The 25,495-nt window shown below is 38.7% G+C and overlaps 1 protein-coding gene across 1 annotated transcript in view; it reads right to left on the reverse strand.

The window, feature by feature from the left end:
• Positions 1–2,464: 2,464 nt before the first annotated feature.
• GOLPH3 (golgi phosphoprotein 3) overlaps positions 2,465–25,495 on the reverse strand; it is a 31,106-nt gene continuing 8,075 nt past the window's right edge. Inside the window, exons 2-4 of the mRNA XM_017811208.1 lie at positions 15,317–15,448; positions 9,433–9,547; positions 2,465–6,275 (exon numbers count right to left, since the gene is read on the reverse strand). Of these exons, the coding sequence (XP_017666697.1) occupies positions 5,851–6,275; positions 9,433–9,547; positions 15,317–15,448 (672 nt within the window). The 3' untranslated portion in view covers positions 2,465–5,850. The remainder of the gene's footprint in view (positions 6,276–9,432; positions 9,548–15,316; positions 15,449–25,495) is intronic.

A 25,495-nucleotide genomic window follows, 5' to 3' on the forward strand; every position in this document is an offset into this window, starting at 1 on the left:
ACTCATAGAATCATTTAGGCTGGAAAAGACTTCCAAGTTCATCAAGTCCAACCTTTGACCGAACATCACCATGTCACCTAAGCCATAGCACCAAGTGCCACATTCCATTGGTTCTTGAACACTTCCAGGGGAGGTGACTCCATCACATCCCTGGGCAATCCATTCCAATGCTTCGTCATCCTTTCAGTGAAGAAATTCTTCCTGATATCCCACCTGAACCTCCCCTGTGTGGTGGGGAGAAACAGTTTTCCCCCCTGAAGCTATAAAATGGTAAAACCCCAGGGGGTGGTGACCCTTGAGGTTTTACCCAATGAGTGCTTTTGCAAAATATAAACATATCACAAGCACAACGGAAGAGAAGGTAGTTGTAGTTGTTGTTGAAGAAGGAGCCATGTTCTGAGGCCATGACAAGAAGGGGAAGGAGCCCCTTGAGGGCTCTGGCCCCCCAGCCCCCAGCTGGGAGGCTGCAGGGACACGGAACAGCGTAAGGCTGGGCTAAGTACCTGTGGCTGAGAGCTAAAGAAGTTTTCTCCACTGTAAGAAGCAGCAGGAGCAGCATCCGGAGAAACGGTGGCAGAGGGCCAGAAGGAGATAAGAACTGAAGAAGCAGCAGAAACAAACATGCAGCCAAGTAGGAAGACACAGAGTTGTCCGAGAGAAAGAGAGCCAGCAGCAGAGGGACAACTAAGCTCTACAGACAGAGACAGAGTTTTGGGGTAAGAACTGCACCAAAACACCCCAAACCCCTCTGAGAGAGAAAGGAGGATGATGGACTCTTACTTGAAAGAGTCGTGGAGTGCTATAGCACTGCAGAAAGGAGCTGAAAAGCTCAGAGAAAGAATGCAGAGGGGGGTGACCTTGGCCCCCTTCGCCGCTGCTGCCAAGCTAAGCTAGCAGCCTGAGATCAGAGCACAGAAGCTCTGATAGAACTCTTGAGGCAAAGGCCTTCAACTGAAAGCTGCCCGAGATATTCTGACTCGGGGGTGAATCCCCTGAGGAAGGGACCTTCACGGGGGTCTTACACCCCATGATATGACGTGGTGATGCGAGTTTTGTCCCTGCTACACAGCCCACAGAAGAGAAGACCCTCACTTTAGACGATGGGCTGAGGGGCTTGGATACCCCCTCGTGTGTACTGGTAGAGATCCAGCTACAGCTACTGCATGAGAAGAAGAGATGCCTGCTGTTTTAGAGACACTACTGCTCTGAGAGTGGAAAGGATCTTTCCATCTTCCCTCCTGGACTTTTATTTGGAGGGGAGAAGAGATTTGATCCATTGTAAATACTTTTATGTCATGGTAGAGATAGCTAAGATTGTATATAATGTATTGTAGTATTTATTTGTACAGTCATTGTAATATATTCCCTTTCCCCCATTTTGAGTCTTATGTGGTGTCTGGAAACCCATCTCACACTGGGTTGAGATGTGGGAGGGGGTTTGGACTAGGGAATTGGATTTTGAGGCTCTCAAACCATGACACCCTGGCACAGCTTAAGGCCATCTCCTCTCATCACTGGTTCCCTGGGAGAAGAGACTGACCCCCACAAGGCTGCAAACTCATTTCAGGTGGTTGTAGAGAATGATAAGGTCTCTCCTGAGCCTTCTCTTCTCCAGGATAAACACCTCCAGCTCCCTCAGCTGAAGCAGCAAATTGTTTGGAAGCACAGAAATGTGGGGGCAGGGGAGAGAGCCAAAGGCTACTATTTACCAGTATTTCTTTTCCTATTCTTTTCTGCTGTTCTAGGAGCCAGGTTTTCCTGTGTTCCCACAGAATGTTTCTCCTCCTGGGTCAGAAGGCATTTCTTACTTTCCACAGGCTTCATGCTGCTGCTCTGTAAGCAGGAGAAAACAAGACCCTTTGGGAGGAAAAATCCAGATGTTATTCAGAGATGAACATGGGCAGCAGCTCTGACCATGCTTCTTCCCCATCCAAAGACCCTCTCTCACTCCAATCCAAGGCAGCTGCCCCCTGCACGTACCTGAAATCACTTCATATTTGATACTTACAAAGCACCTGAAAGCATCTTATTTTACAGAATCACATAATCAATTAGGTTGGAAAAGACCTCTCATATCATCGAGTCCAACCTATGATCAAATAACACCCTGTCAACTAGTCCATGGCACCAAGTGCCACATACAGTCTTTCCTTACACACCAAGTTATTAGGCTGTTATATATATTAAGCATTGCTATAAAATAAACAAGTTCCTTTTTCAAGAAATTCATACTTCTCTGAAACTGGAAACATCCCCCCCATAGAGAAAGACAGATGGCCAAGCCTGGGCTACCTGAAGTGCTTGAAGCCCAGCTGAGGCAGAACTGAGGCTTTGATGAAAATCTTGAGTTCTGTTTCCCAAACTAGTGAATACCAGAGTCACTGGAAAGTACTGAGCAAATGAAAAAACCCCAAGCCTTTAGGTATTGCATGCATGCGATAACACATTAACCACCTGCAGCTCGTAGCATGAAAGGGTCTTTATTTTATTACAGTACAGATTCAGTCCAGTTCACAGAGAACACATCAGTCAATACATATCTTCACTTTGTAGGAGAAATGGGCATGAACACGTGAGCACTCAGTCACCAGCCTTGTATCACCACTTTATGCACGTTTTGCCTCAAAAGCATCATTTATGGCACACAGGTTTCACCAGCATTCCATGTAATAGCACTGCAACATCAGCTCTAGAGACACAGGAGAGGAGGATGTAAACCTCAAGGACTGTGAAACTATGGATATATATGCACTGCTTGGGGATTTAACTTTCAAAATCCTGGTTTTGACTTGAAAGTTTGTTTTAAAATAACATGTCCCTGAATAATATATGTTTTTCCTTGAGGCACATGTTCAAGTTCAGGCTATGGGTAACAGTCTTCACTTCAAGCAGCCACTGAGAGCTGAGGATTTGGAGCAGACAGCTGTCTGGAAACCAGGTTTCCACAAGCTGCAGTAGCAGCTAACAGGTAGAAGGGCACCTGAATTTCAGCAGAACAAAGCAGTCTCCCATGTTTAACCATTTTACTGGATCCTGAAATAGGAATGAAGGCAACCATGTCAGCTAAATCAGTTCCTGTCAACCTACCAAACTTACCTTCCTTGAGGCTTTGGGCTTTTTGAAGCACTACATAGGACTTAAGACTCCAAAAGCTCATCTATTTCCCACATCCAGGCTTACAACAGGGGGTTCAGCAAAAGACACTGCTGCTCTTCACAAACCCGTTGTTGCTTACATCACATTTCTTTGACATGTCCAGCACCAACTCTCCCCATCATGGTCAGAGGTACTATCTTTAAGCAAAATAAAGCTGATAAATACTGTGTGCAGTTATCCCCTATGTGGAAATAAAAAAAGTCAAAAAATCCCAAATCATCTTTTGAGAGGGGGGATTAAAGCATGACTTCTTTTAAACCATATTGGTTTATCGCCCTGTAAGGGTGATAAAACTCCAATATCCCCCACAACGAAACTTGAAATCAGCAGGAACATGGAAAATACTCACAGAAGGAAGATGAGAGGCCAGGAAAAGGACTATGAATGATACTTTCAGTCTGAAGCATGTTTCAAGTAGCTTCGATTTTCAAAGCCATTTTAAAAGTTTTGTGCACAGAACTTGCTCCTGCACTGTCTTTCTGACCTTTCCACCTAAAGACTTTTTTCTTCTCTCAAAGAGCAACAGAAAATAAGAAAGTTGATCACAGGAGAAAGAGACAATGAAAGCAGTGAGTTAGCATATAATACCAAGTACAGAAAAGTAAGCTGCTGTAAGCTGTCCAATATAAGAGCAACATTGCAATTTTCATTTTACCTCCACTTAAAGCAATCATGGTTTGAAATGTTTAAAAAACAATGTCCCCAGTTCATGCCCAAACTCCTCAAAGTTTTAAACACAGCATCTTACAAGTGAGAGAACACTGTCTGTCTTTTTATTTGTAAACCAGAATTTGAAATATCTTACAATATATTTTAATTTCATTTTTCTAAAGAAACAGCATTAAGAACTGAAAGAACAGTGTGCCATTAAGTGTTAAGGATCTGTTGTAAAAACCTTTATTAAAAAAGGTTATATAGGTATGATGAATATAAGTTGTGTTTTAGTGTCAACTACTTAAGCATCTAAATGATTGAAAATGAAGTGCAAAACTGGAAGTCCAGTCACAGATGAGGCTGTAGAGTTGTGCTCAAGATAGAAGAGATCTACCCATGGCAGGCACAGCTGCACACTCACAAATTAACTCAAGTCTGCCCCAGCCATGAATCCTGCAGATCCGAGCGACACCACTGATTAAGTCAGTCTGAACTACTTAATGTAAATTCTTCCTTTCTAATAAGAAGGATATTAACTACAGCTTTCAGTTAGGCAATAAAACCTTTCTAATTAGCAACAAAAAATAAAAGTGACATGCTTACTCTGTTTCAGGCACTTTCAAGATCATAGTTTATTTACTGTAGGTAAAAAGCTAGTATACAGATTAAGGGATCCCTTAAATTTCAACTCTACAGTTATACACCATCTAGTATTCTTGCTCTGAATATTAACCAAAAATGTTTCTAAACACCTGTAAGCCCCACTATAAATCTGCATTGTTATGAGGAAAAAAAAAAATATATAAATCAATGCCTAACTTTTTCAATGCATAATATTTACACTGTGAAATCAATGGGAAATAACAAGCAGTAGCAAAGAGGCAGCAGATTTTAAAAAGCCAAAGTTTTATATAGGTTTTGGTTTTCTTTTACAGTAGTGTGCTAATCAGCATAATTGTATATATAAAAATTAAAATATAGCAGAGCGTCCCATTACAGAAATCTGAATTGTCTGAACTGCAGTCATTACTTGCTAACCATTTACATGCAACACCTGCTAGGACTGACTTTTTGTCTTTAAAGTGTAAAATAGTTTGAGGCTTAAGAGACAAACATTAATTTGTGTACAAATCTAAAACTGCACTTAAGAATGGTACTGGTCACGAGCCTCTTCCATAGAGAGGGGGAAGGAAAGAAAAAAGTACAAACAACAATCGAAAGCGGTCTCTTTCCCTTCACTAATTTTCAAAGGCAATGCATAGACTGAGAATACCTGGGTGGCAAACTCTGGAGACTCTGGAAACAAACAGCTTTCACATACAAGACCTTTGCAGGAGGCCTTTCTTTGCATGAAATGGCAATGGCTGACAGCAAATAAGGGGCACCAGGTGTACAGGTAAGTAGGTCTTGCAAAATACTAAGATGGGGCAGTTGTTAATATACAATTTGAACTATATATACAATATAATGGAATGTATCCCCTCACAAAACTGGTTAATGAAACAATTGGACCTTTCTACACTAGCCTTATGACTCAGCTACTGTTCTAATGAAAATATAAGTACACAAGAGACTTGCATGGAAAGTAAAATGTATGGGGCATTTTACAGGTACTATTGACAAAGTTGCTTAATGGCATTTCTGCTTTTAAAGTAATTTTGTTAGATATAATTGAAAACATCTGTATATAAAATGTCCTGACAGACACTTCAACATGGAGCTTTGGTGACTTAAACCATCTCAATAACAAGGTGAAAAATTAAACAGAGTATTTAAGAAAATTCAAACTGAATAGGAAATGGAATGCCAATATGGCAGTTAACCCTTTTTCTGTTGTTTTCAAACAGGAAAGTCTCTTGTACCAGCAGAATCCTGTATACAGATAGACAGAGAAGTAGGGAATACACCAACATAGTTCCCATTAAACAAAAGTCAATTTATCATGTGAGAAGGTACAAATGACAGAAAACATGAATAGTCAATAGAAGAGAAACAACTGGTTTACATGAAAGAAGAGAGAACACTTCAGTCTGAACGCAGTTACTTTGTGAAAGCTGCTACAACAGCCCAGAGAACCTCATTCGTGTTGGTTTTCATACATTCAACCTCAGGGTCTAAATCCAGAAGCTGCCGCACTCTCTTTGTGGCTAAATCATACTGCTCATCCAGGAGGGGGGCAAAAGCGTTCTCCAGGACATCCGAGGCGTGGGCTAAGTACACCAGTGCCAGCAGGCGCTTGTCCATGCGGTGGGGGTCGTTCACCCATTTGTCAAGAACTGCCTCTTGAACCTTCTTGATGAGGCGCTGTTTGATGTTGTTGTTGGTGAGAGGGTGGGTTGTCATGTCAAAAAGAAGGAAGTTCTGTTTCTCTGTTGTCAGTACACCTTTTTCCACTAGATTTTTGGCTAACCGTTCACGGACATTTCGTAGCTGGTAGTGCAACTTCAGTGGGTTCCATGTTTCACCTAAAAAGGCAAAAAACCCACAACAGTCAGACAAGGTTTGTACTATTGCAGTGATTTTTTTTCCCCACTCTGTGGTGCAGGAGGAGCTGTCAAATTCATACAAGCTGAGTATTACACTACAACACTGTGCTCCCGTCAGCATTTCTCTGAGCCCTGACCTACCCAGAAAAAGGCACAGAGACAGAAACCAGGAGGGCCTCCTTGGAGGAACTCTGGGGTACATTTAAAGTTTGGATGAAACGCTGGCTAAGCCATGTCTTGATTAAAGATATGAGAAAGCAGTCTCATAAAACAAAAACCAAACCTGTCACAATAATAAAAATAAAACCAAGCATCCCCCTACAGTCTTGTGCATTTGTCTGTATCCAGCCTTTTACCATTTCAGAGACTGGAAGAAGTGTCATTGCCTTTCTTTTGCCACACAGGTAGGATCATGCACACCCACCCTGTGCATTTCTCTATTTCTTCAGGTTTCCACTCTTCTCCCCTTCCTACCTCTACCAGATGAAACAGTGAACATGCACTGTGTGAGTATGTGTGCAGTGGGTGTGTGCACTATGCATTTTAGGAGGTAAGAAAGAGCATTAAATATTTCTTACACAGACGGAGGTTTTCTACAAATGATATGAGAATTTCTACACCAAGCTTTTAAAAAATTTATTGGTTAACATACAGTAACAATTACAACAAAAACAGTAAGCATAAACCACAGATGACTTCAAGGTGATGGAGGGTGACATACACTGTATTCAAGTAACAGCCAAGTTAAATAAACACGTGAGGTGATTCCAACTGCAGAGTGATAGGCAGAGAACCCACCCAGGCCCGGAGTACACAAGTCCCTATATATCCCACACATCACTGAATGTCATTCCTCAGCTGGATCATCCAAACACAAAAAAGTAGTTTCCTTACTACCTTTCACATGGCAAAGACTATTTCCTAGATTTTCTACATTTGTCATGTGGACTAAAGTCAGTGCTGTGGTGACACCTTGTGACCAAGCTCCTCAATTACACAGACACTTGTCCTGACACAGACAGATGTTTGCTACATCTAGAGGAAATGTGACATTCTGATTCCAGCTTCTGTATTCCCTACACTTGCTTCCCTTAGAGGCTATCTTATAAACATGGGCCTGGCACACTTCACCTTACACGTCCATATAAATACTTCTGTGATGGCTTTGAACTCATTTGTACCGTAAAGTCAAGCAGCATTCTCCACATTGCTGATAATCACAGATAAAGTAGCTATTTTCCAGGATAGACCTGGGCCCTAAAGCAAAATTCCAAGAGAGTTTATGAGTTTATTAAATAAAAGAAAACAAAACCAAAGAAATGAACGAACAAAAAACCCCCAAAACAAACTAACAAATAAAAAAACCCCACACTGAAATATTTTTCTTCAAAGGACAGTCCTCTAAACCACAGGAAATGCAAAGAACACTAATGCCATTCAAGAATTAGTAATTAATAACCATATATAAGTAAAAATGATTGATTCAAGCCTTAGCCACAGCACTGATGATAACTGTCTTCCCAGAGCCAAAGCTCAGTGGGGTCAGAAAAACCTTAGCTTAGCTCAAAGAAAGCCTACAACACTGTTCATTAATTAGCTGACCTTTTTTGAATTAGCCCTAACTTGATGTGCTCTGCACTGGGAAAGAGGGTGAAATGTCAGCACAAATTACATATTTGGGACAAGAAAAATGAATTGGTTTTGCAGGCTGTAAAAGTGAAGGGGAGCTGAGTGAGAACTGAACTGCAAGGCTCTGCAGCAGCCATGCCCGCTCCTGACAAGGGCGGCTTTGTAGTCCTGTCTCCCCACTGCCTGACAGCCAAGGAGCAGGAGAGGATGGATGGCAAGGACCTGAGAATAAACTGGTGCTCAAGGAAAGCTGTTCAAGGTGGTGCAGGACAAATGGAAAGAACAAAGAAAACAAGAAAGCAGAGCAAGGTGGAAAGATTTTGCTCATCTTTGCAGCTCTTACTGCTTGTAAGAAGTGACAGATTTAAATGGGCGAATTCCCAAATCTCATTACCCCAGACCTCCCAGTTCCATCGCTGACAAAAGATGTTTGTTTTCCTGTTTGCACAACTGAAGCACAGCTCTTATCTACTCCAAGGAAGCTGCATTTTACATGTTTTGTGAAAGTAGATGAACACTGGTGATCAATTCTGTCTACAGTTCAGTCTGGAGAAGAGAAGGCTCTAAGGAAACCTTACTGCAGCCTTTCAGTGCTTAAAGGGGGCCTACAGACACTTAAGCATGGCCTGGGACATGAGATAATGGTTTTAAAGTGAAGGAGGTCACTGAGATTGGATACAAGGAAGAAGTTTTTTACAACGAGAGCACTAAACACTAGAACGGATTGTCCAGAGAGGTGGTGGATGCCTCATCCCTGGAAACATCCAAGGTCAGGCTGGATTTGGCTCTGAGTGTCCCGGCCTAGTGGAAGGTGTCCGAGCTAACTACAGGGAGGTTGGACTAAATGGCCTGTAAAGGTCCCTTCCAACCCAAACCTGAATTATTCTATGATAATTGGCATTTCATTTTTTGTGCAACAACTTACCAGCTTTACAGGAAGAGCTCTGTGCAAAGTACTCACCTTGAAGACTTTGTTTTGATCATCAAGAAGTGCCTAACATTTTAAAATATTTATTACATTTCTTCAGTTAATGAAAAAACAAAACTCCTGACTACTGTTTCTTTATGACTAATGGCCAAATCACCCTCAGTTTTTATGTCTGAGCTATGAGCTCCTTATCTCCCTTCTTTATCCAAAGATCCGAATACTGAATCCACACACTTAGGCTCCAAACTTCCACTAACCCTCACTTCCAAATACAGAGAAAGGCAGTTACATCTCCAGGGTGCAGTCCTGATTTACTTCAGTCAGTGGACATCTCTTCCACAGTTGAGATGTCCTCTGACACTTCCATACAGATCCTTTCTTTACCAAGTTAAGTCAAAAGCAACAGTTACTTATATTTGATTAAAGGTTACAATCAACAAGAGACTACCCTAGAGGACAGACTAATTAACTTTTTTGCATACTTTCTCTTGAAAAACCTTACAGTATAATCTCTAGTGATGCCAGATAATTAGCTTTATTGGGATAAAAAAAAGCAAATACGTTATGTCCAAGGCTTACCACTAAGCAGTTCAATCCAATTTTGTACTGTTTCAGGAGGCTGGGTCTCTTTTATGTGTTTCAGAGCTTCATCAAGCAGAACATCCCCTGTAGGAGCATCTGACTTGCAAATCACCTAGGATAGAATAAAATGCAGTCAGTATTTTGACTTAATTCATATATGACAAAAGCACTCATCGATTAAAAAAAAAATCTGTTACGAAAAGCAAGGACATTTTTAAAAAATAAGGAGCTATCTCTTAAGAATATACAACTTCAAAAAAACCAAACCCTAGTTGTTAAAAAAAAATAAGGCTCTAATTCAAAGATATATTGTGACATTATCTGTAACTTAAATTAACCTTAATGGACTAAAACTATAATATTAATAACACACTTAAAACCTAATTTTTTTAAGGAAAATAAACCACTTACCCAGGCAGGTCATTTGCTAGCTCGTCAAAACAAAGTACACTACACACTCTTAAATTAGTCTCTGATGGCAGTCTATTTTACTGCTTCAAGTCAAGTTATTCAAAATACTTCAGCTAAACAATTAGGTCTTGTGGAAATAAAAAAATTACAAACTGGAAAAGCACAAAAATTATTTTTCTCCTTCCGGATATTAATGGATAAAAATAGGTTCAAGGCAACATCTGCAAGTTTTACAACTCTGAAGAACATACTGCCCCATAACACTGTTCCACTCATTAACAGTAAAACCGTTTGTATTAGGGAAAATACATATGTACTAATAAACCTCTTAATATGCAACAATAAATGTTATTTCATAACTTCTAAAATTATTTGGGAGTTCCCTCAAGAAAGCACAAGAGAACAACCAAAAAATTTATTCAGAATAATACAATAAAATTTAAGAATTTGAGTAACTGCTTGTTTATCAGTATATGTCGTATTATAAACCAGCCAAAATACAATTTCTTTTCTGGTGGGAAAATTAAGAGCACTAAATGAAAACTTACAGATTAAGCTAGCCCAGGTCAACATGTTTAAATCAAATCTATCTTTCGTTATTAACAGAAGAACTACTACCATTTCAAAGCACTTACTAAAATAATTATAATCTGGCAACTGAAGTAGTTTTACAAGTTAGCACTTCATAAGCATCAGGTAAAAGATAACAGGTCACTGACAGAAAAACTAATACATCAACAATCCTTACTACAAACAATAGAGGAATGCAATGCACTTTCATAGGGTCTGTTGATGACACTGAAGTGAGTAGCAATGATAAGACAACTTCAACCCCGGCAAGACGATCCCCAGTCGATGTACAGAAGTGTACAAAGTGAACAGGATGAAAATAAAATTGATGAAGAGATCTTTGTGACTACCTAACAGGTCATAGCTGGAATGCTATTTCCAATTTAGGCGGTCTATATAAAGCAAGAAACTAAGATTTTCAACAAAAATCAGCAAGAATGAACCAGTCCACAATGCCAAGCTAAAATGAATGAAGTTTATTTAGATTTAAAAAGAGAGTTACTTTTACAAAGAGGGAAACAAACAGAAGTTTAGGGAGCCTACTCTGGTAAATATAAAAGATACCAGCTTAGTCTGGAAATACAGAAGATGCAGGACACACTCTCAAAAACTTCATAAGGCAATTAAAACAACCTGGTTGTTGAACTACATTCAGCAACGGAGAATTTTAAGACTAAACATCTGCCAAGGAGGGACCAGAGAAACCTCACTTTCTGTTACTGCATCCAGATTAGATGGACTCATGAGATACTGTTCAGGTCTCCATTTTGGGGAGCTGGAGATCACTCCAACAGAGACTTCAGATATTCTGTTTTAAGAACACATCTGCATTTAAATCCACACAATCCCTATTTGAAACTAAGCACACAACAACACATATTTATCTTTCTGATTTACAAGCATGCACAGCACCACTCAAAACCTTTATTAACCACATATAATTATATTACACATCTTCCAGTTTTGTACCAAGATTTCGAACTTTTGGAAGTGCCTGTTCTTTCATCAGGAGCACACTTCAAGCTAGGATTTTAAGCTGCAAGACTGCAGATATTAACAGGCACTTTTCAGATATTCCTTTAATAATTATCCTAAAACCAGCCAATTTAGCCATCTTTACTTCTTTTCAAAGCTGACGTTCCAGCAGTATTTTAGTTTCTTTGAAGTGTCTCATATGATTAGTTTCACGGTAACCTCTGTTACACTGGATCTCTCCAACCTTCTGCAGTTGGTACCTGGTACTCACCATCTCATTTTAACAGGTAAAATGTGAAGTTATCTTTTTAACCTGATTTATTCTTAAAAACAAACAAACCAACCTCACTGAAAAGATTAAAAATGTTTTGGGTTTTTTTTTTAAAAAAATAAATAAATAAATAAAGTAAAATAAAGTCTAGGACATAAGAAAAAGATTTTTTTTTTTAAAAGTTTAGAAAACAGCTTCCCTTGCTTATTGGGAGTTAAAATACTTTTTTTCTACCACTGCAAAGAAGTTTAAGAAGCCAGCATGAATATAATGCACCATGACAATAGGAGCCTAAATATACAGGAATTTACAGGAAAGAGCTGTAAGGAGCACAGGGGCCTCGATTCGATTCAGGACTGACTCCATTAGCTCTTCTGAAGCCACACCACACAGCTATTTTGTTTCCAAGTTTACCAAGTTCTCTGCAGCCAAACACCGTTTCTCCTCACTCCTCTGCTACACTGAACATCCACACTTCTGATTATCCTTCCCCTCATATAAAAGTATTTCAGTTCACTTCCATAATATTTCTCTTCCATCTCCTTCCCAGCACATGGAGACAGGCAACAGCAGCTGCAGCCCAGACACCTGTTTGTCTTCATTGATCTGCTCTTTCTTGAAGGATTTAGTGATGAATCCCTCTTGACTAACTCTCTTCAGAGTGGGAAATCAAGTGGGTTTGGGGGGGTCTCATGAACTGAACCACCACAGAAGATTAAGCATCCACAAGGGGGGCTAAAGTACAGAAAGAAGCAAAGATCCTTGTTCTTCAGAGATGATGCAGCCTGACTTCAAAAAAAATCTCTTTATTCATATTTTTCAGTGATTTATCAGGTACTAGATTTCCCTGGTATTCATCTACTGAGAAAATCTCGATTATACAGAATATTTAATTTGTGTTTTTCACAATGCAGTTTGGCAATTCAGCAAAGCTAAAGATTAAGCTCTTTTTGTGTTGATTTTTAAGTTAACTTCATTGTTTAGTTTTAATATAAAAATTCACTCACGCGTGAATTGCTCATAATTGTTAGCAATAAAATACTTAAGTAAATTTGCCAAGGATTGGGATTCCTTTTGCTTTTAATAACTCTGTTGATTTGGTTTGCTTTCTGAAGCTCTGAGGCAATGTAGAGTACCATTTTCCATTTTTCATTTGCAAACCTCAACATTCAACTATTTGTTTCTAAAACTGATCCCAGTAGATAGAACTCCAAAATGACGCAGTGTCTACATACTCCTAAACCAAATTTATAAGGATGTTGCAATGTGTAAGATATCTTATCCACTTTCAAAGTTTCACTAATGCCCACCAGGTCCTTATGGACTCTTTTCTCAGTCTTATTTGTCTCTCTGTGGCATTCCATCATGGGTTTAACGCATCTCAATCCACTCTGAAGTTCTGTCTTAAACACTGCAAAATATAATGAGCAAAGATCAACTTACTGTAAGGCCTGAAGTGGAAATCATTACCATTCTTGTAAGTTAATTGTATGATCAAGGCCACAGCTGGCTGGTTATAAATCCACACTACTGTCCAAAGAACTGGTTCTACCCTCTTTTTGCCTGCACCTCATCTCCCATGCCAGCAGTGTCACCTGTGTCTGATGACAAGGTCAAGAGAGTACTTCAAGTAAAAACTAAACTGATCAAAGCAAACTTGTTTTCAGCCAGAGGTGTTACCTGGCAAGGCTGTGCAGAATAATAACAACTTGAGAGACTCCAATAAGTCTCTTCACAGGGACAGGGCTACCCTTCCCAGCTGCAGCATGGGCTGAAGTGACCCAAGCCTAAAATCCTGCCTTCAGACCATGGCTTGAAGATGCAGGGTTTTGATTCACAAATCAAAGTTTTGAGTTTTAAGGTTTCATCTTCCCACTAAATCGAAAGACAGACCTGGGGCAAGGAGAAAGAGGATCTCCTGAGAGGCAGAAGCTACAGAAAACAATATTGCCAGGGAATCACAACCTCAGATATATTATCAGACAGCTCATTCCACTTACTTAGCACAGTATTTAATTCACAGCCAAAGCCAAGGGCAAGTGGAGCAAAGCCTGCAGAAGCAGGACAAGGAGGACAGAGTTGAGGCACTTAAGTCCAGCCAACAGAGAAACAAGACTGAAATTTGGTGTTAATGGAAAACTTCAAATAAAGTACAAAACAACACAAGTCATTCACAAGAATTATTTCTAAATTGAGGGCGGTGGTGCAATTAGGGATTCTACTTGCAGGAAAATACTTGAGCAGTCTTCATTTACATTTTTAATTAACAACTTTTTTACAGAATCCTTCTGCCCGCAAAAAAAAAAAAGATATCTCCAATGCCTTACAACAGCAGAAAGAAGAAAACCTCCACTATTAGGTAGCTTTGAGATCGCTTTAAACAAACACATCTACCCAACTACAAAACCACATGATAAAATTTTAACAAAAAACACCCAAGCACAAACAAAACCCAAACACAACCTGGACCATCACAAAAGGAGCAAATAATTTTGCCTGTATTCTTTAGTGAATATACACACAGGTTATTTTTCCATTTTCCTAAAAATCCCAACAACTCCACAGTTAATATTTCAAGTAGGCAGAACTGGCAAGGTTTGCACAGACCGAAAATAACTCCTAAAGAACATTACTGAATGCCTAAGAAGCCAAAAGCTCTGGAGGAAAAAAAACATGCAAACTAATCAATGCTGAATATGCTTAAATGGGGCTAAAAGAAGGTGCTGTTTGTCTGAACAGAGCTTCAATTTTTCTGAAGTGGAGGAAGCTGGGAGAAGGTTGGGGAATGCATAAGCTTTCCTTAAAATTTAGCAAAAGATAATATTGACCGGGACATGTGCCATAAGAGAATTTATTTGTCGTGGACAGGCAACATTTGACCACGTTTTCAATAAACTTATTTTACAAGTATCCTCTAATGCTGATGAAGTAAAAATTCTTCAAAGACTGTCACTTTGCACATTCTGTACAAAGGAAAAACCCAGTGGTAAAAGTAATATATAAAGGCCTCAAATATTCAGCCTAATTAAATAAAGGACCTTAGAAATGTGGCCGTTTTAACAGTCAGGGAGCACAACCAATTCAACACACCAGTCACATGTTTAAACTGCATATATTTTTGTGTTCTCAGGGGCCCCAGGTACAAGGATGGCTTCCTTCCCATGCATTGCAGGCATAAACTGCAGCATTGTGTAGACCAGAACTGCTGGCTTGCAGGACACATCTGGCAGGCTGTCAGTTATCCCTTCCTTTTAGCATCAGCCCACATCCCACCGGCATTGCGAAACCCAGTTCTACAGCAGTTCACAGCTGGTGCTTCTGGCTCCCCGCAGTAACTGCTGCCACCTCACCCTGGCCAGAGCCACTGCCAACAGGAATCTCTTGGTGCAAGATTCCCAACACTACTAGGAACAAACAGGAGCACAGAACAAGCGAGAACAATGAGCTTAAATCAGAGATTTTCCAAGGCACTTTATCTCACTTCTGAAACATTTTCCAACTTTGGACATCCAACTTAGGTCACTACTCAGAATCATTATTCTCGTGTAAAGCAAAAAAAAAATCAAATCTTTTTCTTAGAACCAGCTGCAATTTAGAGCTCCTGTATTGCGTGAAGCGTGACACAAGTAAATGTGATCATTTTCCTCCACTTACCTTTCTTGTTAACAGACTTTTACGCCTCATTCCACAAGCCTCCAGCTGAAGACGCCCCCGCAATGCCAATTCGATTAACATGCAGCCACGCAATCCTGAGGAGATGCAATCATTCCAGAAAGATGTGTAACCCTGTGAAGAATGAAACACAGTAAGATATCTCCATCTCCACCTGAAAGCAAACAGCAGAAGGGGCTCACTGAGTTCTCTAAGCAGTTCTCCTGTCTTCATATACTTTTGAAGTGGCATCACTAGTCACCAGTTCCTGCCCTGAAAACATGAAGGAGGAACAGACTCACTCCCTATTAGTTTTGACACTCAAGTCTCTGCTGTTTGAAGAACAGGGAAACATCAGGAAAATGATACAGAACAAAAGAGGGTGATACCAAGAACTGTGAGGTATGAAGTGTAGTTTATACATGCTCAAAATGAACTTACTGCATTTTTAAGACATCAAGCATTTGGCTTTACTGGCATCACAGACTCATCTGAGTTTAATGAGAAACATTAACATGATTTTAAATGCATAAAGACCATGGCAGCGATAAAGCAACAATAACCTGAAAATGGATATTAAGTAAACTACAGAGTATACTGGAAACAGAAATGTAGCAATCAACTCAAATCACAGAACTGATTTTTTTTTTTAGCTTGTAAAGACAAAAGTTTTTAAAGAAATAATTGGAATAGCTACTCCGTCATTTAAATCCTTTGAAAACATGTATTTTTAAAGCTTGAAGCATATAGTTCTTATACAAACTGCAAAACACATTTATTCTGTGAAGCACGTCACACCTACCATGTTTTTTTATCTCTATTTCTGCACTGATAGCTATCTGCTTAAATGGCAGAAGAGAGGATTTAATCCACTACATTTACTAATCAGTATCTAGAAAAATACATGCATTGACTTTTGTACTCCACTGCTCAACACTTATGACCCCAAAAATCTTTTTAAAAGAATTCTATTTTATCTATAGATTAGCCAACAGTGTTCTTGCACATTTTTTAATACTTGAGTATCTAAGACAAAACAAAATCATTGAGAAATTTTTTGTCTTTGGAGAAATGTCTGCAGAAACACTTGGTATGATCCATAAAGCGCTTTCAAAACTCCTCTAGTGATGCACTTCTGAAAATATTCTGAAAATATTTGAGATACTTCAGAGAAAGGTGCTGTAAACAGGAGAAGGGGTAGGGGGATGGGGGGGAAGAGAGCTCTCCCTTTCACAAAATTTATCCTAACCAATTCAACTTTATTCTATTTGCAGATAAAAGCTGCCAACACAGAGATACAAGACACAGACATCCTAAGTGCACTCAACTTACAAACCAGTCCCTAACTAATGCCATCAAGTACACGTTTCCAGGAATGTGGTAATCCTTGCTTCCACTTCCCACTTACCTATTTTCAAGAGTTGTATTATATAGATGACCAATACTTCTGAAAAGTCTACAAAAGCCCTCAATCTCTAAAGTAATTACGGAAATATGCCACAGATATTTATTTAAAATGCCATAAATATAAGGTTGGAGAGGCATTTGAGAAGTTATCTAATCAGCCTTCCACTCGAGTGTTGACACTTGGCAAGTATCAGCTACTCCTGCACTGCCATACTGTCATTAAGATTTTGGTTGGCACCAGACATTTCTTCGCCAAATAACATACATGATAAAGTGCAGTATTTGCTTGAGGGGGAAGAGATATGACTCCCACATTCTATTTCCAATCAGATTCTTTACATAATAATTTGCGAAATCAGACAACACATACGCAAACTAAAAATCTACTGCACAAACTCACAGGCACAATAAATTTATACTTCTTTCTATTCACAAAAAGGATTATACTATTATGCAAACAACCGAAGTGCTGATGTTTCTTCCTCTTTGTTTAGTCATGAAAACTGAATTTATTTTTTAAATTACTAGTTTTCAATGAAGTGACATTAACTACACCACTCCCTGCAGTAATTACCAGATGTAAATTCCTCTACCCCAGTGGTTAATCAACACAGATGGCCATAGGCTGTGGGTTGTTGAGAAATACAGGATTATAAAATAATTCAGGTTCAAAGTGACCACAGGAGATCTCTAGTTCAGCCTCCTGCTGCACTCAGGTCAAGTTGCTTGGGGTTCTATTCAAGCAAGACTTGGAAACCTCCAAGAATGGAGACTGCACAACCACTCAACAGTTTCTAATCAAGTGATCCTGAAAAACAGCTCAAGGAGATTATATTCTTCATAAATGGAACCACTTGCTCTGGTGGGTTAGATGACATTAAAGTCATGAGAATACATACTGTGTCACCACCTTCTTTTTTTCCCTTTTTTTTTCCTGCTAAGATGAGTTTGCAGGTGATCCTCTAGAGAAGGAACATTTTATTTCCATACACAGAGACTGCACTGCTACTAACAGAGTTAGGAAGGAGATATTTTATAACAGTCTGTGTAATCCTGAGCATTCTTTAATCAATTAAACTTATCTTTCCAGACTGTTCAGGTAGATGAACTGATTGTTTTTGACACCTACTGCAAAGATACCAGATAATCAAAGGAATCTTCACAGAACATCAGTTTAGGACACAACAGTCTAACTCATCCTTTAACTCATACTTCTTGAATTACATGGAACTGAATAGGAGACACTTATCTTCAACACTGCAAACACCCTCTTGACACCTACTTTAAATGGCCTACAGCATAACTACAAAAAGGTATACAAAAGAGAAACAAAGGGGTGGATGATAATAATAATAATAATAATAATATTAAATGGAGGGGCAGAATGGCAGTATAGAATAATGCACTTTATTATTTGTAAAGCAAACAAGGTCTAAAAGGTGGTAAATGAAGTCAGCTCACAGGTTAGAAAAGTCAGTGGCCAACTTCTTTTCTCTTTCTGTTCAACTGTTTTTACAGGGAGCTAAAAGTTTTTTTAAAATCCTTTAAAAACTGAGATTGATAATAAAGTTTGACAGACAGCAATGGACCTGAGCTGTAAACCACACATGGATCAGGAAGCTCCCACTCAGCTGAAGTAGGTGTACACTGGAGGAATTGTCATTCCCTGAACACCACCCGGCCATTGCTCATTACAGCTTATGGAATAAGACAGGGATGTGATTTTTAACACTGTTCTGTTATTCCAAACACCTAACAGTCTCAAAACACTTGACTGAAGATCAAACACCACTATTTATAAATGCAACTCATTCCACTATTTAATGCTTTTAAGCAGCAGTAGTTTTCTCACAAATGTAACACTGAATATTTTTACTTTATCCATCTTCTTTCAAGTTACATAGTTTTATAAACTTCCTAACTCAAAGAAATACTTATTTCATTAAACTTGCTAAGCAGCAGGGGGGAAGTCTTACAAAGCAGGAAATTATTTTTATCTGACAGCAATCACACCAGAATAGCACTTTAAGCTATGAATAGCTTGCAAGACAAAATTTTAAATCTACAATGACTCAAAGATCAAAAGAATGTTTACAACTGTCATGTTTATTTACACAAACACAGCATTTTTCATCAGATCTGACCTAGAAACTTTCAGATAAAAACTAGTTTTGCTAGACAAGCATAAAAGGAAATTAGAAAAAAGTTTACATCAAAAACTTTCTACCATATTAACTTTGAAAGTTCAGACTTTCCACATAGGCATGGCAAAGCACAGAGCTAAAGATTAAGATCCTCCTTCTGTTTTAAGAACAAGTTATTCAAAATCCATGCTCACTAGGCCATTTCCTTCCCACCACCTCCTGTGGCATTTATTCACTTTCTCCTATTCCCATTCCTTTTACCCAACTTCTAGCTCACACAGGTCTTCCTGTTCAGTTATCCATTAACCACTTGAAACTCTCACATATTAAAATAGTCGGTTGCCTAAGGAAGGCTCTGTGCCTTGGAATTACCCAAACTACCTTCCCTTCCACTTCCTGCTTTTACCTTGCCTCTTTAAATCCATAAGTTACTCGAGAGATTTTGTAATTCAAAGATTATTTTTAAATTATTTTTTTTCCCTTAAAAAAGGGCTAACTCTATCTCTGACCCAGTAAGGCACTGCAGCAATAACCACTATAATTTAATAAGTATGTAAAAAATCAGAATGACAAGACTAACATGACCAGATGTGCCTGAAGGTATTCAGTGCCCAGTATGTTATTGATTTTTATACGATCAAGGCTACTTTAAGACTTGCAAAAAACTTCAAAAATCGTTTCACATAAGCACAGAACAGCCAACCTTCACAGAGCCATCACTCTCACATTGCTCTGCTCAGAATCCAGGCCACTGTTACACTAGCTATATTTGAAACAAACAAAGAAAAACAACAACAACAAAACAAACAAAAAAACCCACCAAACCCACAGAAACATCACTATTTTCTGTTTCCCAATTAAAAGCCACCCAGCAGTAACAGTGCAAAAAATGCAACTAAATTGCAGATGCCATTTTACGTTTATATTGACTATATTTATATTATAAGAGAATATAATCTTGGAATATAATCATGAGAGAATATAATCATGTAATCTTGGATTACAGAGTGAAGTTAATAAAAAAAAAAGAAAACTTTCTTAACAAAATAGAGTACAAAAGGCCAAGTAATCTTTTCATCATCATGGCTAGGCTTTGCAAACAAAGATTTAGGAATCTTCGGTCGTTTAGGAATCTTAGGTAATCTTTTAGTTACATTGTTTTATGAATCAGTTACTAAAAATCTTCCCAGAGAGAAGAGATACAAATCCTCTCTCCGCTTCTTCAGTTAACTCAGAATAGGTGAGCTGCAATTCCACTATACCTGGCACAGATCAGGCAAGATGAGGGAAGAGTGAAAAACCCATGAAAATCTCTCAGATTCAAGAGAAAGGAAAAGAAAAATGCTTGCAGAATACAACCGTGAGGCTTCAAAATACACACATGATAATTTAAATAACTATGAGGTGTTTAACTTACTTGGTTAAGGCCACCTGTTTACAGAACACTGACTGTAGCCAATGCATTCTAATTCAATGAGTCTCCTGCTATTACAGACTACTTTGCAGACCACAGAGCCATTGCAAATGGAAATCAGCTTTGTTAGTCTCCCAAAAAAGCATCAAAAGTCACATAATAGTCTGTGAAGATAACTTGTGGGTTACAACAGCCTACTCACTAAAAAAAAATAAAATAAAGTATTTCTTTATTTTAGCACAGCAGGCCCCTCAGGCCTGTTCTCAGACCCGGACTCGTATTCAGTGTCACAGGTCAGTGTTAGGTCAAAGTTTTGGCCCTGACTCAGACTCAATTTACATTTACAAAGAACCACAACAGAACAGCTTCCCTGGGATAACACACTGGTAACACTGCCCAGTCTACTTCTCTTACCAAAAGCCTTTTCGTTTTACATTAAAACTTGATAATATTCCTTAGACCCTCACCTAGTACCCTCTACTTGAAAAGCAAAATAAAAGACCTACGATAAACAAACTGAAATAAACCAAACAATTGAAAGGAACCTCCTAAAGGAGGAACATCACTACAGCTACTCAAAACCCTGAATTCCTGTTCTCAGGAAATTCCAAATTCTTCTTTTATGAAAGACACAAAAAAAAAAAAGACTTTGAAATTTGGTAAATAATGCCATTTCTGAAACTTCATGTAGAGATAGAAGAAATAAAATGTTTTAACCCTTTCCAGCCATGGCAGCTGGGCCAACCTGGAAATTAAGAGAAAGCAAAGATAACCCATCACTGCTCCTTAGAAGTTTGGAAGTCCCAGCTCTGAGGCAATACATCTCACAGTCTAGGCAATAGACATGAAATCCCTAACTTCAGAGTTTCTCAGCTAGGAGGCACAATCTAGGTTAAAGAAAGCTTTCGCATTAGCAAACTAAAGTCTGGATTTACAGGTACCCTGTTCTCCATTAGAAGAGTATTTCAGAGAAAAAAAATTCAACAGACTCTATTTGCATGATGCAAGATAAGAAAAATAAGACTTCTCAAACTCGCTGGACTTTGTTATTACTTTTATTACTTCTGCATTAGATGGCATTCAAACACTGTGTTGGAGCAGCAATACAAAAGCTCTGAAACATAAAACTAGTGGTTTGTTTATATACGAAAAAAGTGCTGAGCTTTCCCAAACGAGGGTTTCTTGCTATCTCTTCTTTCCAATACGTGGCAGACTAATTTTATGGTATGTTCTCAAAAAACACAGATGACAAACAGACTAGAAAGTATTCTGTGCTTGCTGGTATCATGGGAACTTACTGAGGACAATTATCTTCAGGTCCAGTTAGTTGCCCTTGCCAAACACACATGCCAGTATAACAAAAATACATTTTGGAGATCTGTAAAACACACAAGGTCCAGTTCTACTGCTCAAATGAAAACAAGAAGAATCTTGTTTTCAAGAGATGCTGAGATAGACTAATTAAAGTGAATGTGGAACTAAGGAAAAAAACCTTTCAAAGTCATTTCAGGCCATCTGTTGGATTAGACAAGGTAAATTGAGTCATCTGCTGGTATAAATTATATATGACCTGATTTTCATGTTGAATAGCACAAAGAGCCTACTTATGGCTAGCATTTACACAGCACGTGTCACAAAGGGTGAATGTGCCCGCATACTTACTTTGCATAGTTATCTCAATTCTGAGAAAGACACAGGTTTTGTACATGCATAAATTAGATACCTTTTCTCAGAGGTACCAAAAGTGGCAAAGGGAAACATCGGGGCGGGGGGGGGGGGGAAGCAGGAAAAGAAACTGAGGACAAAACGATATCCCAGTGTTTAATTGCTTTGCCAGCACAAGCATCTCTTTTGAAATATTGTTTTTTTCCTTGGAGAGATTAATTTCAGTTTTAGTGACCTTTCCAGTCAATGTCACCACATCTCGTTTTATCCATGCACAAAACCACGTAATTAGAGAAGGTACGTCCTCCTCCGTATCTTCATTTTTAGCCCTTTGAGGACTAAACCCAAGACAGCTCCAACGAAGCCTGAGCTGCTGCTGAAGACAAAGTATTTTTTCACTCCATGGAAGCACATTGCTGTTCTCTCTCGAGCCCACAGCAGCATTTGTGTTGTCAGCCAGATGTGAAAGTGTTCATGTCTGAGACCTTAATGGTCAGTTCCCTCACCTGATGCACCACACTGGTGAACAAATTTAAGACACAGGGGAAAGGGAAGGAATGTGGCTGGGACAGACAGCAAAAGGCAAGAGCACCCCTTTCAGTGACAACCCACATTTCAATGGACAAACCGCATGCAAAACCTGAATAGTTTTCACAACCTGAATCCTTACAGATAAAACTATTCTCTTAGTCTTTGGGATAACGAACTGGAGGCAAGAAAAAAAAAATTGTACGCTATTGGGGTACCTGTACTGAAGCCATTCATGGGCAAAATCTGCTCAGAAAATATAAAAAGCATAAAGCTTAAGGTATCATGTGCTATATTCATCATTACTTTCAGATCCCTGCTTTGGACCTCGACAGTGATTAACCTGATGACCAAAAAGTTATATTATTTAAATCTGACAGGACAGCAATAGCATCCCTTTCCAATTCTCAGAAGCAATAGCAAGTTCTTTCAAGCCTATTAATAGCTAACACAAAGCACAGACAGAACATAATAATCTAAAATCGTCATCTGTCACCCATTTGAAACCTACTGCAAAAGGCAGGCAGAGACAATTTATCTCGACATATGTGCTGTGGCAAGTTGAATTTCACAAAGGACTTACAATTGCAAAAGAACAGTCCCTTTTTTAGTCAAGGAGTTCCTCTCTGAAATAGTTTTGTTATCTAGAGAAAGACAGCTGGTGAGGACAGAAGGGAAAGGACTAACAGCACACACTGTCCAGGTGCACTGCAGCAGGTTAAGAGTTATTAGGAACTCTGACCTGCCCCAGTTTTCAAGTCAGATGTCTGCTTCCTTCCCCTTGCATCCTATCTCCAACCTAAGAGTGGGTAGCAAGCAACTTTATAACTCTAATCTGCTTCACAGCTATGACTGCTGATAACAAACACTCCCTAACAGTATTTTGATTTTAATGAAGAGACTGAAAAGCACAGGGCTATCATATTCCCAAAAAAGACAAGAACCATCTAAATATACTGTTTCCTTCATGTAGTCTCTCTACAACAACTAGTATTACTTTGGATTTTTGAAAGCACTTACATCACCTGAAGAACAACATCATCTCCTTAAAGCTATTCCCAACAACACATCTCCTTAAAGCTATTCCCAAATCCAAATAGGCAAAATACATAAGCAGAAAGAATAGGGAAAATGTAACAAAAGGGTTTATTATAAATTATGTTTTAGCATAGAATTTCAATCCTTTCTGTTGACCCAAAAGCTTGATTTCAAGAATTCCAAATGCATCTATCACCAGCACTCCTCTATGACAGAAACACTACGTCCTCTTGAATTAAATGGAGATAACAGCTGACAGTGGTAGGAGAGGACAAAGAACAGTAAGTGAACACTGGCTTCCAACACCTGCACATGATTCTGTCATTCCTATCCTTTTTAGAAAGTAAAACTGCTGGTTGGAACTGCTGATTGCTGAAAGAAAAACTGCCTGATATCGTTGCAGGTAAGTAAATCTCTTCTATGTGATAACACAACTATGAGCAGAAAGGCAAATCAAAATCAGTAACTGAGTTACTGCAATAAGTTTAGGGATTTTTAGATAGAAAAAACTCTTAAAAGTCAGTAGTTTAGGAACATCATAGTTCCATAAGAAACAACTAACGCACATTTTTGAATCTCTTGAATGGGGTGAGAGTCAGCAAAATTGATGCCACAGATACTTAATTTAATATTGAGCATATTTCACAAAGTATTTGTCCAACAAATCTGATACCTGACTTTTTCTGTCAAACCTAAAAGCTTCAATCACATAATTATTAGATTATACCTTAAAAATATGGTAGACTTAAAAAAAATGTGAAGTCTTTTCTTCCAGCACATTGATGCAAGCAGCTTCACAACATAACAATAAGCAAACCTGGCACCTGCCCTCATTAATCTTCATACAGTTGGTCTAATTTGTTAAGGTCTCTCTGCAAGAACTCTCTGACTTTCAGGCAGCCAACTGCTCCTCCTCATTTAGTGTCACCAGCAAACTTAATAATAAAAGATAAAAACAATAAAAAGATGAAAACAAGATGCCCAAAACTTGTGAATGATAAAAAAAATGCTCAAGTAAAATATCTACTAGAGTGCTGCCTCAGGAATACTCTGGATTTTCTCATGTGTCAAAGGAAAAATTCTCAAACTTCAAGTCATTTGCAACTAAAATAAACTGGAATCCTCTTCACGTGAGATTACAGGTATTTGCCAAACTATACCTAACCAGCTCTTTACTGCAAATCTGGCCTATTAAGTAAGACATCACCTTCTCAACACAGAAGCTTGCAGGAACCTATGAAACTTTTGAAAATTAGTATCTGTTTAAGAAAAAAATGCAAGCCAGAGTGCATCAGTGTTTATTACTGGAATACTACAATGTGAGGGCTTTGATGTCTGACTCTAGTCCCTCTCAATTTCCTCTTTGGATGCAAATGAAATCATTAGCCATTTTACTGGAACATAAGTTGTACTCCAGTTATAAATAGAAGATAAGTTACTGAGGGAAATCTCTGAAGTGTTCTGACAGTCAAACACTAGAAATCCTTCAGGAAAGCACGCATACAGATTCTACAAAGCACAGTACTGTTGATAAGAAACTTGTCAGGTATTTGATTAACTTGCCACTGCATTTAAGAATAAATAACAAACAGTAACTGCTGTCAACTGCTGAAAGCACCAAAGCCAAATGCTGTTGCCCACTTTTTCAAGCACATACATAGGCATATGTTACAATGACACATCTCTCATTAAAATGAAGATAATAAAAACACCTAACTTTGCTGAGGACAAGGCAAACTAACACATGCACACTGCTGAACCCTTATGAGATCTCTGATTAAATCAACACTTAAGAGTCTGACTGTTAATTTAGAAACCAAAAGACAAACTTTGAAGCCCAACTTTTATCATGATTAAGTGTATTCACAAGCAGATAATGACTTCAAATATTTGCATGGCCCTTGCAAATCCACCTTCCATCAGGGGTCCAACCTCTGTTCTCCATATTGGAGCAAAATAAAGATGTAATTAGTTTGTTCAATAACC

This window comes from Lepidothrix coronata, unplaced genomic scaffold (genome assembly GCF_001604755.1).
Source record: "Lepidothrix coronata isolate B3197 unplaced genomic scaffold, Lepidothrix_coronata-1.0 Scaffold31, whole genome shotgun sequence".
Classification (NCBI taxonomy): domain Eukaryota; kingdom Metazoa; phylum Chordata; class Aves; order Passeriformes; family Pipridae; genus Lepidothrix; species Lepidothrix coronata.